The 12,697-nt window shown below is 39.5% G+C and overlaps 2 protein-coding genes across 2 annotated transcripts in view; one reads left to right on the forward strand and one right to left on the reverse strand.

Annotated features, from left to right (window-relative positions):
* The window catches only part of SYN2 (synapsin II), a 167,461-nt gene that overhangs the window by 94,664 nt on the left and 60,100 nt on the right, over positions 1-12,697 (forward strand). The window lies entirely within an intron of this gene.
* Positions 1-12,697, reverse strand: part of TIMP4 (TIMP metallopeptidase inhibitor 4) — a 28,269-nt gene that overhangs the window by 5,149 nt on the left and 10,423 nt on the right. The window contains exon 2 of the mRNA XM_041459117.1: positions 3,141-3,238. Within this exon, the coding sequence (XP_041315051.1) occupies positions 3,141-3,238 (98 nt within the window). The remainder of the gene's footprint in view (positions 1-3,140; positions 3,239-12,697) is intronic.

Genomic DNA, 12,697 nt, shown 5'->3' on the forward strand with positions numbered 1-12,697 from the left:
TGACCTATTGCTATAAAATGAATAGCCTCATTGTTATTTTTTTTCTGAAAATAAATATCCAAATTACATCTAATATTTCCATCTAGAATATCAACGTTTTAATGCTAAGCCTAATGCACTGGATTTAAAATGAGAGAAACAGAATGTAAGCCATCCCATTAATGGAACAGCTCAACAACCCTGAGAGCAATGGAGCAGAGAAACAGCAGCATTGTGCTGAATGTTGCACTCAAATAAAACCTCCAAGGGCTCTGTGTTCCCTTTCCAAGAGGGGACAATTGATGAGGAAAGTGTGAACATCTGAGTGGTCTAAAAGCCCTCCCCAAAACCCACACTGAGGTGATAATTTTTGTGAATTTTTGGTGCTAATTTTCGATACATTTTACAGCCCAAAAGAGATGACTGGGGGTCTGTTCTTCCCTGCTGTGTTACATAAAGCAAATTCTCTTCCCCCACCCTGGGCTTGCAGAGCACCTCGAGTGCTGTGTCCAGTTCTGGCCCCTCAGTTTGGGAAGGACATTGAGACACTCAAGCACGTCCAGAGGGGGCAGCGAGGATGGTGAGATTACCCAGAGCCCTGTGTCAGGGCCACTGGACACCCAAAGGACCCTGCAGCGTGTGGGACTGCAGGGCTTCGGGAGAAAGCAGCAGCACTTGGGAGAGACTGGAATGGTGGAATATCCTCACCTTTCACACACACTGTGGAGTTCAGTTCTTCAAAATGCTGCCATCCGAGGTGAGACATGGTGTGCTCAAGCTCTTGCTCTGAGCTCAGCTGACTAATTGTTCAGCATGTTTAATTTTCACCTCAGTTACATTCCTTGGATGTCAGAGGTTACCCCTCCCTGTCACTCCTGTGGGGTTTATCAGGCACAGTTGCCTTGCTGGGTTTATTTTGGTGTCACACTGTGTGCACAGAGGGTGGGCAGGTCACAGAGCTCCTGTTTTCCCCCAGAAATCCTTCCCTTCCCAAAATCCCTCCCTGCCTGGAGCAAGAAGCTGGGTCCTGGGGCAGGGGAAGGTTTCCTGAGCTCTCTCTGGTCAGGAGGAAGGATTTGAGGGGTAGGGGTTATCACAACCCTTCTGTTATTAGTGTAAATTGAATAAAAGTTTTTAAAACGCTACTCTCTGGCCCATTTCTGGGTCAGGAAAAGAGTATTTTGTGTGATGATGTAGAGCATCTTTATTAAAAACTCATCTCTGCTTTGTCCAGGCCTGGCTGACTTGGAATTAAATAAACACCTCTTTCTGCTGCCTGAGTTTTGAACAGCCTCCACTGCTGAAAATTAGGGAGAAACTCCAAAGCAGTTTCAACACATAAATATATTTCAGAGGTTCAGTGTGCTAAAGAGTGGGATTATAGGCTGAAAATAATCACTCAGATTAGATTTCTCATTCTTCTTGTTTGTGCTGAGGTAGAGGATGATTTGCATTTCTCTCAAGCTCCTGAAGTGCTGCAGAGTAGCAGCAGAACACTGAAGTGCCAGTGGGAGGAAAGGGAATTCTCTGGCATTGGTGTATTTATTTCTGTAAAGAAACATTTGAATAAATCCTTAACATTTAAGAAGATGGGAAGTGCCTGATGGGGACAGCTTTGGGGTTTGTTTTAGCAAGGTAGAGACTGACTTGTTGAAATTGCTGTAAAACCTTACAAGGAGTCACATGTGACAACCACCCCTGTCAATACTTGGAGATATTCTTGTTTACCAGAGATTCTTCCTACTCAAGCTCCTGTGAGGGGATTCTATCAGTGGGTACAACTTGACTGATTGAATTTATTTTATTTTTGAAAGCATGTAGTCATGCATAACGACCTTCTTAAGTGTTCCCAGTAAATGGAAAAGTGCAACAATTATAAAATAATATTCAGTGAAAAATGAAACTACCTTAAAAACCAACCCACCAATCCACCTCACCTGTGCACATTTTAATGTGCCAATCCACCTCACTCTCACATTTTAATTTAGAGAGATTACCTACTTCTTGTATGTTCCACAAAAAAGTAAATGATCATTTTAATAATCATCATCACGATCATTTTAGCACCAGTGAGAGTTTGATGGTGACTTCCATGGGCTCAAGGCATGTCTTCTCAAATTTCATTAATGAATATATCTCCTTATTGGAGCTGAACAAAGGGTGGGGAAACCCTGTGAGATTCTGAATCTGTGTCTTTGGGTGTTTGCTTCCCCGGCAGCTTTCATACAAATGGATTTTTGTTTGTGTGAGTATGAGGGAAGGACTCCTGGCCCTGCAAATATCCCTGCTCACAATGAACAGAGGCTTTGCTCCCTCAGCTGAAATGCTCCCCTCTCCTTGCAAAGTTTGGGTCATGCAGAGCTGCCACACTCAGAGCACAGGTGACCAGGAATCCTCCAAACCCAGATGGGCTGACAGCACTCACAGAATGAAGCACATTTTTGGTGCCTTCAAAATCATCATTCAGCAAAATTCTTCATCAAAATATCATTATTTAGCAAATAATGAATTTTTGCTGAATATCCTGAATATCAGAAAAATATTTGCTGAACTCCTGAATATCAAAAAAAAACCCTTCTGAATGTAATTATTTAGCAAAAACCTCCTGCATATAAAAATACCCCACCTCCTGAATACCATTATCTAGCAAAAACCTGAATATCAAAAAAAACATTCTGAATATCATTATTTAGTGAAATTCTTCATCAAAATATCATTATTTAGCAAAACCTCCTGAACATCAAAAAAAACCCCACCTCCTGAATATCATTATTTAGCAAAATTCTTCATCAAAATATAATTTTTTAGCAAATATAATTTTTTTGCAAAAACCTCCTGAATATCTCTCAAGTTCCTCTGCTGCAGAGTAGCAGCAGAACATTAAAGTGCCAGTGGGAGGAAAGGGAATTCTCTGGCATTGATGTATTTATTTCTTAAGCAGACATTTTATTATACCCTTAAAATGCAAAGATTCATTAAAATTTTCCTTTTCTTTGTTTTTCTTTCCCCTTTTTTAATCCCTCCTGTGATTTCTTCATCTGGGTCTAACTGTGGGGGCAGCTGGAGCAGCTCTCCCAGCATTTTGGGGTAAATTATTTTGGGCTGAAAGATGCAGAGGTTATCAGCATTGAACTTCAAAAAAGCTGAGTGATTCCATGTACCTTTATTTGTTTGATTTCATACCGGATCATTTTGTGGGTATCAAGGGGATCATCGCTGGCAGGAACCACCTTTTCACTGGATATTTTTGCTCTGATCACTGGAAGAGAGAGAGAGAGAGAGAGAGAGATTTAAATGCACATGAGCAGATGCCCAATTTTACACGCAAAAATGAAAATTACATTGATAGATTTTGGCATTGTTTTGACACTTCAGGTACAAGCAGGTTTGAAAGATTTTACCATAAGAACGCCAGCTGAGCTCCTGAAAACAAAAGTAAGTGGGCTGTCTGTGATGGAAATCTGAATTCCCAGGAATGTGGAAACCTGATTGATGTTACCACTCAGTTTTGACAAAAAATGTCCATCAAAATCTCTGGAAGACTTGAATCCCATAAAATTTGACAAAACACCCATCATTACAATCAGTGAGCAGAGGAAAGGGACACCTCTGTTGATCACAGAATTGTTGATCAAATAAATAGACTTGAAGTAAGCCCCTCAAAGCCTGTGTCAGGCAAGATGAAAGCATTGATTTCATGCATGAAATGAGAAGAATAATCTTATATTCACTTTTCTGAGGCTTAACAGAGCACACCATTAGTTGTGTTAACCTGTAGAAATCAATTACTCCTTGTTTAGAGGTACTGAATTTATTTCCTGTTATTTAATCAAGGAGAGTAGGAGATTTTATGAAAGAAGAAATGGATTCTTTCCCCCTCTCCTTGTTTGAGGCATCTCTCCTGTGTGTGCTGTTTAAAATACACCAGAACTCTTTGGAAAAATTGAAATTAGATTGAGTTGCTTGGTGCCACCAAGATAAATTTATCAGAACGCAGCTTGGATTTCAGCTGAACAGAATTTTGTTTGGCACAGCTAACAGAACATACCCATTTCCTCTTTGCTTTTCAGTTTAGTTATTTGATCAGGAAGCACCATCAGACGAGCAAAAGCAATTTATTTTCTATTCAATTTCTTATCTTCTGGATTAGATGTATAATAATAATAATTAAAACCACCTAAAAATTGCATATGTTTCCCTTTACAGGCAAAACTAAAGACAGTAAAAAAGCAGAGACATAGTAATATTCATTGTTTTATTGTGGTTCTAAAGTGGTTCTAAGAATATGGGGCATGGCCAAAATTCCTCTGGGGATTTTATCCCCCAGAATTAGTGAGAGCCCCATTTTTGCTCTGTCCTGGATGGCCACTGCTGCAGCTCCTGGGTTAGAGCAGCCTGTGCTTGTGGAGAGACACTGGCAAAGCCAGAGCAGAGCAAAGTCTTGTGACTTCCAAATCACATGTTCCCCCCACAAATAAACCCCATTTTTTTACTAGATTGGCCTCATTTTTATCACATTTGACATCATATAGCTAAAGAAAAGGAATAGGAAACCCAGGCTGAAACACAGCCAGGTGGAGGTCAGTCCCACCTAACCCTGGACAATTCCCATTTCCTCACTAATGAGCTGAACAAACTGGATGGAATAATCAACGTGTTCAATTATTGTTAAAATCAACGTGTTAATTATTATTAAAGCTGCAGATGCCTGCAGCTTCCAGGCTCCAGCAGGATGCTCCCTCCATTAAACCCTTCTTGAGGAGCATTTTGGACTTATTGGGAGGAAAGAGCTCTTTTCAGTACAAGCATTAATTCATGCTTTTATATTCCTCATTTCACGTGGAAAGTGGCAGCATCTCTTTAATCATCTGCAGATGTGAGCAACCCCACAAATTAACTGAGTGTCTGCAGTGCTCTGATCTCCTTCCAGGGGAAAAGTGCTGTGGGTTGGGCGAGCTCTGCCCTGCTGCCAGGGACAAATTAGGATGGTGGTGCTTTGTTTTGAGATGTTCTCCTTTGCATCACTACTCCCTAAAAATAAAAAAGGATTTAAAGCATTAAAGAACCTGTTCAATTCTGAAAGAAAGGGCTGAGAAAACGACATTATTTTCTAAGTACCATAACATGGTTTATGTGCAGGAAATCTTTTCCTGCCTACTCGGTGTGGGATAATTGAAATTGCTTTCCCCACGTGTCACCAATGTTGAAACATGGTGCATTTCCATATTTTTATGAAATTCCACTTGTTAGCACATGAGAGGAAGGTTATGGATAATCCCTGATAGCTCCAGGGGTCTCCACAGAGCTGTGCAAGGTTGAAAGTGCAACGTCCTGGGCTTTGTCATGCGGAGATCTTTCAGTGGGTGTGCAGATGAAAATGAGAAGCATTTTTGTGTTGTGTGTGTTTCCTTCATTTGTTTAAGAGAAAACTTCCAGATGGCAAAGGAGGACAAATTGAGATTTATTTTTTTAACAGTAAGAAAGTTTAATTGTCTAAACTTTGAGCCATTTGGGTTTTACCCTTCTGTTCTCCTGAAACCAAACACACAGGGATCTTTTGGCGCCTTTTAATTCTTCTCGGGTTCCTTTTTATTTTTATTTTCTGTGCATTAATATTTTTTTGCCATCAGTGTCGTCTGGCTGTCTCCTCAAACCTCTGATTCATGTGGTTGCTCCTGTTTTTAACCACAAGCACTTCCTGCTGGAGCATTCCTGGGCATCTCCCTCTCCTCTCTGGTGGCTCGGGGGGCTCAGGATTCCTCCGACTCTGCACTTCTTTCAGGACATGGTTTTGAGCATTCCAGGGCTGGCTTGGCCTCTCTGTGTGAGTGAGAACAGCCTCTGGTTGTTCAGGAATAATGTCATTTTAGCTGTTATTGCTTCCTTATGAGGAATTTGCATCTATGGAATACATAGGCACGGATTTCACGTTTCGGTGCCAGCAATTCCGAATGCCTCGGATTCGTTCTGCGCTAAAAATACAGACTTTAACATTTCAGTAGGAGCATGGAGCTCTTCTGTGGACTCAACTTTGATAAAATGTCATTTGCTATCCTCACTTTGCAGCTGGAGGTTGTCTCAGGTGACTGAGCTGGAAGGAAATGAATTTGAGGTACAGGAGGACAATGCTCAGCCCTTGGGCACTCTCCTGAAATGTGTTCAGAACACATTCACTCCTTCTTTCCTGAATAATAATGATCCTCTCCCAACCATTTGTAAATGGGTAAAACACAGCACATATTTAGTTTATCATTTGATGTATTTGTGGTTTTACAGTCAGGAGAAAAGTGCCAAGGTTTGTACAATACAGAAGTGTTTATACGCAGTAAGGGTAGAAAGACAGGAATTAACATCATCTTTCCCAAACCTGGGTGATTTCCTTCTAGAATTAGCTACACTAATTAATACTAATTAAATAAACATCACCTTGTGTGTTAGAGGTTTTTGTGATCATGAGGAACTACTTTTATTACAGGCACATTTCCTTGCTCTGAGGAAATTCCCTGCCATGAGACTGATTTTACTGCACCACAGTGACAAAACCAATGAAATCTGAAGGGACAGAAAACACAAAGAACTGAGCAGTCACTGCAGGGCCCATTCCAAGGCACAGATATGGATGGAATCTGGATAAACCAAATCCCTGAAATTAATGAAAAATAATATATGAATATAAAATATATTAATATTAAAATATTAGATTGGAATATAATAGAATAATGTTTTATAGTAATATATAAATATATTCATATTAAAATATATTATTATATAATTAATATATTGATATACTGGAATTAATATATTCCCTAAAAGTAGTGTCCTTTTTAGACTCTGAGTTATTTCTAAGGCAATAACTGAAGGGAAAACTGTTGAGTGAAGAATTACTCTCATTGTTACAAGTAGGTATTATTAAATAAGACATTCTGTATTGCAGTATTTAATATTTTATATAATATTACTGTACTGAAGTGGTGAGATTATCCTCAAGCTACTTTTCACAGTCCAAGTGTTAGAAGACAGGCAACTCTACTTAGCTAAAATAACCAATTTTACTGCTCCTTCAAAAGGGAAAGCAAGTTGGAGTTTAGTCCCCAGATAAACTTTATAATTCTAAGAAGCAGGAGCTAAAGGAGAAGGTAAAAAAACGACAAAAAAAAATGAGGTCTTTTCCTCCACTATCTGTTAAGTACCAGAAACAGCATGGTAAAAAATAATTATTTAGGAAGATATTTAAGATACTGCTGGGCATAAGAAGTAGAAATTCAATAAATGAAGATAATTAAGAATAAATTAAGAAATTTTGGATACTGCTGGACATATAACAAGAAAATATGTTATATAGAAATCCTTATGTGCATTCTTGTTTTAAATATATAAATAGATAAATAGGTAAATATATATAGGCATATTGAGGAAGAATCTGGGTTTCGGTGCCTCCAGTTCACTTCAGGTTTTTGACAGGCTGCACCAGAGCTCTGTGAATAGAAATGTGATCTCCACCCTTTCTAAGCAGCCTTCTTCTGCAGAAATCAGGAAAGTTTCATTCCTACCTCACAAGTTTATAATCACAATCAGCTTTGCTACAAAAACCTTGAAATGACACTTCAAAAACTATGTTCACAGGAAAAGATATAAGCTACTTAAAAATTATTATCAAGACTCATGAAGCTCTTTTTTTTTCCTCTTGTATTTTAAAGGCTCAATTTAGTCCTTTCATTTAATTACCTAAAATACAAAGAGTATTTTTGGGCACTTCTTTCCACCTGTCTCTTTAGTGTCTGACACTTCAGTCAAGCTGCTCTTAGATGTTCTTGGAGGGACAAGGAATAAAAGGCACAAGGAGAGGAACCTAAATGAGAATGAGTGGTTGTTACATGGTTGGAGTGAGGACGGCATCCTAAATATAGATAAAAAGCATCCAAAAAGTGTTTTTCTGAAATAGTCAGAGTTTGCAGTATGAAATGTAGCAGAGCTATGTACACAGAATGTGGATGTGCATCATTTTGAAGGCCCTTAAACTCAAACTAACTTCTTTCCAGAAAAAATCTGTCCTTTCACCAAAATGAAAGCACTTTCATACACAATATGCAGCTGTTTCTGCTCACTCTTCTGCTGGAAGATTAACTCAAACTTCTATCATCTATCTATTATCTCTCTATTATCTATTTATCTATTTATCTATCTATCTATCTATCTACCTCTCTATCTATTTTTCTATCTTTCAGAACTTTTTCACTCTTTGGGGTGCAGGAGCTTAAAACTTGCTCCATGAATGTCTCAAATTCCTAGAAGATCCCACCCAGAATTTTGGTAGAAGGAAAATCCCACAGTGACAACTGCAAACTCAGTTCAAAAACTCTTCTTGTCCATAAGGGATTGTTTTTGGAGGGTGGGGGACAAGAGGGCTTTTATTTCCTCAAAAGTGTATATGTAGACTCTTTTTTTTTTTTTCTCAAAAGAATTTATTGAAAAAGGATTTTGCCTCATTGCAACACTTTTGTGAGATCCAGCACCGTTTTATATATCCAAAGGAATCCAAATAATTCTGTTCCATTTTTTTGCAGCAGTTCTGATCCCAGGCTACTCAAACCTGGCTGGAACATGACACTGTAGTGTCTTGGGTTTACACACTGAAAGGATTTGTCTGAAGAACATGCAGAAGAATCCACATGAGGGGTTTGGAACTGTAAAGGTCAAGTTTTCAGGTCCAGTGATTTAGAATAAGAAAATAAAATTTAGAATAATATAATAGAATTTCAAATATTAGATAATAATAATAATAATAATAGTAATAATAATAATAATAGTAGAATAATAAAGCAGAAGGGAACCAAAGTGGCTCTGGGCTCTGCAGCTGGGTGGCACTGGCTGTCCCTGTCCCTGGGGTGACAGGCAGGGGTTACTTCCAGGTGTGATGTTTTTCCTTTATTCTGCTTTCTTAGCTGGCTGCAGCAAAACAGAAATCCATTCTCAGTTCCCCTGTGGCAATTCTCACAATTTTACACCGCCTGACAAAGATGTGCTTGTCTGTTTTTAAGAGCTCCTCGTTTAAGTAACTGTATCACTTTTTATGCTTCCTATTTTGTACATCCTATGATATACATGATATGTATATGATATTATATGACATTATGATATATAGCATGTGATATTATGATATGTAATGTTTCCTATTTTATAGATCCTAATTTATTTTGCAGTCACGTAACAGAAGCTTCCAGAACTGCTGCATTAACTAATCAATGGTGTAATAGTATTTATTTTCATTTGAACATTGGGATAAACCACTTAGAAATAAACCACCTAGAAATAAAGCACTTAGAAATAAACCACTTAGAGCAGAAACAGCTGAATATTGTTCACGAAAGTGCTCTCATTTTGGTGAAAGGACAGATTTTTACAGAGAGAAGTTAATTTGGATATGAGGGCCTTCAAAATGATGCACGTCCATCCATCCACACGTGCAGTGTTGGTGGTGCCACAGTCAGAACAAAGCTTAGCCAGGAGTTTTCCATTAGCAAATGTTCTCAACCAGAGGACTGGTGATTTCCTTCAGGGGGTTGCTGTGGGATTAAGAAAGAAGGGTTTTTATTAACACCCTGTCACCACGAGTGCTAAAATTTGTATTCTGCAATAGAAGGCTGGGAAATGTGATAATGAGATGTTCAGCAGTGCCCATCTTCAGTTTGGGAGGGGAATGAGTTCAGAGGGCTCAGTGTGAGAGCAGAGTGAAGCTGGGAATCCCAGAAGGGGACTGGAATTCACGGGGGGAGCTGCTCCAGGGGGAATGTCTGTGTGCAGCCTGGCCAGCAAACACCACTGCAGCTCAGATTTGCCTCCACTTGAAGTCAGGCATCTGGAAATGGCCAAGAATTTAAATGTGAGCAACCAGAAAGCAAAATAACTTCAAGTTTGTGAGCAGAACTCATCTACTGCAGTCACCTAAAGTCAAGCTATGGTAAAATAATGCAAAGAGTCCAAGAAGATCTCTGGAGAGAGGGTGTGACCACAGAATTTCAGGCCTTTGTGTCTGGAGGGCACAGAAGCTGAACCCAATATATTGTGGTATCTTGGAGGAGAATAATGGCAAGAAATTCCATCAGAGCTGCCAAGAGCCCAAGAACAGGGTGGAACACTTTGGTTTCAGGAGCACACAGATATGACAAAAATAATCTTTAGATAGGGAACTAGACATCTGAGACACTTCACTTTTCTTGCAGAGAGGGAACAAAGTCAGCAGGCAAAGTGAAGGAATAATCAACCTCCAAAAAGAAGGGGAATCTGCACAGAATTTGTCACAAGAAACCAAGATGAATGAACCCCCTAAAAGCAGCACTGCACAGGATAGAATAGATACCTTGGACAGAATTCTAAATTAAACATGGTCTGTTGGCTGCTGATTTATATTGCTCACAAAACCTCTAAAATGTACAAGAGGGTGTAAAATCTTCCTCTGTAATTTAGAGCAACAGTCCCATCTGTCCAGCACTGCCACTCTCCCTTTCCCTGCCTTCTTCTAACTAAACATGCTGGATTGTTCAGTGGTCTCACAGCTTTACTTGCCATATTTGCTTATGGTGAAGCTTTGATTCTTGCCAATGAAGAGAGCAAAATAACTAGATTAAATATTCATGTATACAGAAAACATTGTAATTTCTCAGAATGCATATGAGAGGAAGAAAGAAGCTCTGGTAACACAGATTGTAACTCTGATTGAAGCTCACAGGTATCACTAATGCTGCCAAAAAGAGGGAAAAGTTATTGACTGATTGACATAAAATAATGTTTGAAAAGAATTAATTTAATACCCAATGTGTACCTTTACATACACACTGATATTTTTATCAGTGTGTACACGCATATTTTTAACAGATATTTTTAGATTATTTTAGAGATAATTCTGGGGAGAATTAAAGTTTTGTTTTCTTAGTGTTTCAGTATTTGATTTGCACATGTTGCCTTCCAGCAGGAGAGGCAGAGGCCATGTCAGTCATTTGAAATCTCTGGGAATGTATTCCATACATCCCTGGGAGCAGGGACCATTTCTGCCATGAGCAGCCACCCCTGCCAGTGCCAGCAGGGTGATTTTATGGCTCAATAAATTGCCTTTAACCTGAACACGTTATTTTATGTGAATCAGTCAATAACTGTGTAAGACCTTTCCACAGCAAGTCCCTGAACAGCAAATATTCTGGGTTTATCTGCTCGTGCTGAGGGATCGGCCAACTACACTCTCATGGAAATGCCAATATTTTTGTTCTTTTTCCACTTAAAATTGCCTGGTGGCAATTTTCTCTACTCTGAGCCCAAAAAAGGAGGATCTGCTGGAGCTGTAACTCATTCTCACATATTTTGAGGTGGTTTGTGTTGCATGGAATAGGTTTGTACTCTGTGTTTGCAAAAGCTCTCCTGCTTCTTACTGCTTCAGGAATTTGTTTTGCAACTTGGTAGCATGAATCCTTCTCTTTATTTACATAAAGTAGCCTGAGCTGAACTCAGGCAACTCTCACTTTTGCAATCAATTCCTATTTAATTGGATCTTTCAGAATCTGAGTGTTATGAGTTTGCTGGGACACTCCCAGTCAGTCCAGACCACCTCTGCCACGGGCGTCCAAGTGTTTCACCTCCAGGTGGCTTTGTTGGAGGTTTTGTAAGCAAAACTTGCTAGCCACCTTCACCACCTTTGGAAATAGTTTAAATATCCATTTTTTACGTTCTTGTGCAGAAGATTCCCAGTGTTGGGGCAGGCTGGAAGTGGGGTCGGGGCACTGAGTGATGGCTGATGTGTGTCAGAATGGCTCAGGCAGTGTTTGTGGGGGTCAAAAATGACTCCTAAACTCCCACAGGAGGGCTGCCAAATTACTGATGGTGCTGCCAGGTTGGGGGTGAGATAGATACAACACACTGCCAGGAGAAAAAATCTGGGAAATTTTTCCACTGACTCCTGTGGCAGCCTTGGAGTGCAGGTGTCCCACACAGCCTTTGATGCCTTCAACACCCAGGGGACTGCAGCCCTTCTTTTGCAGTGCTGATTTCAGAATTATTGCACAGCTTGGAATTGTTTCAGACTGCAGGAGAGAGAAAGATGTTTGCTTCAGGGGCTGCTGAGGTGCTGCTTCATCCTGATTCTTTCAGGAGTGGAAAACCTACATTTTTATTTCTCTTTTGAGAACAAGTCAGTGTTGAATGCTCTTTGAATGATCTTTGAACAGCTGGAAAAGAACAAATGTTTTCAGCAAGTGGCTAATCAATTAATCTTTCATCAGGACAGAGCAGCAAACAGTAGCTTCATTTCCAAACTAACTCAGATATTTGGGGCTGTGGGATGAGTTCAGTTCTAGATGCAAAAAGAATGAGCAGCAGCAAAGCTGCCCCAAAACTTGTTTGTACATCTACATTGTCACTCTTGCTCCACAGCTCCCAGACCCAAATTTGAGGAATCTTCAGTTCAGAAGATGTTTCTGCTAGCTGGGATATAAAGGCAGTTTTACTTTTCCTGCTTTGTATTTTTGTTTCCTAACATTCCATCAATAAATGCTTATAGCCAGCTGTAAAATAACTAAATCATTACACAGTAATCAACTGAAGCACAGTTTCTGAAATCATGAGAAGGAAAAATTGTGGAGCTTTCTGGACTATTTGAACAAAGGTGTTTTGGATCTGTAAGCACAGAGCTTGTTGAAGAATATAACTGTAACTATAGCAGGATTTTCCCTTT

Source organism: Pyrgilauda ruficollis, unplaced genomic scaffold (genome assembly GCF_017590135.1).
Source record: "Pyrgilauda ruficollis isolate IOZ18807 unplaced genomic scaffold, ASM1759013v1 scaffold131, whole genome shotgun sequence".
NCBI classification, from domain to species: Eukaryota; Metazoa; Chordata; class Aves; order Passeriformes; family Passeridae; genus Pyrgilauda; species Pyrgilauda ruficollis.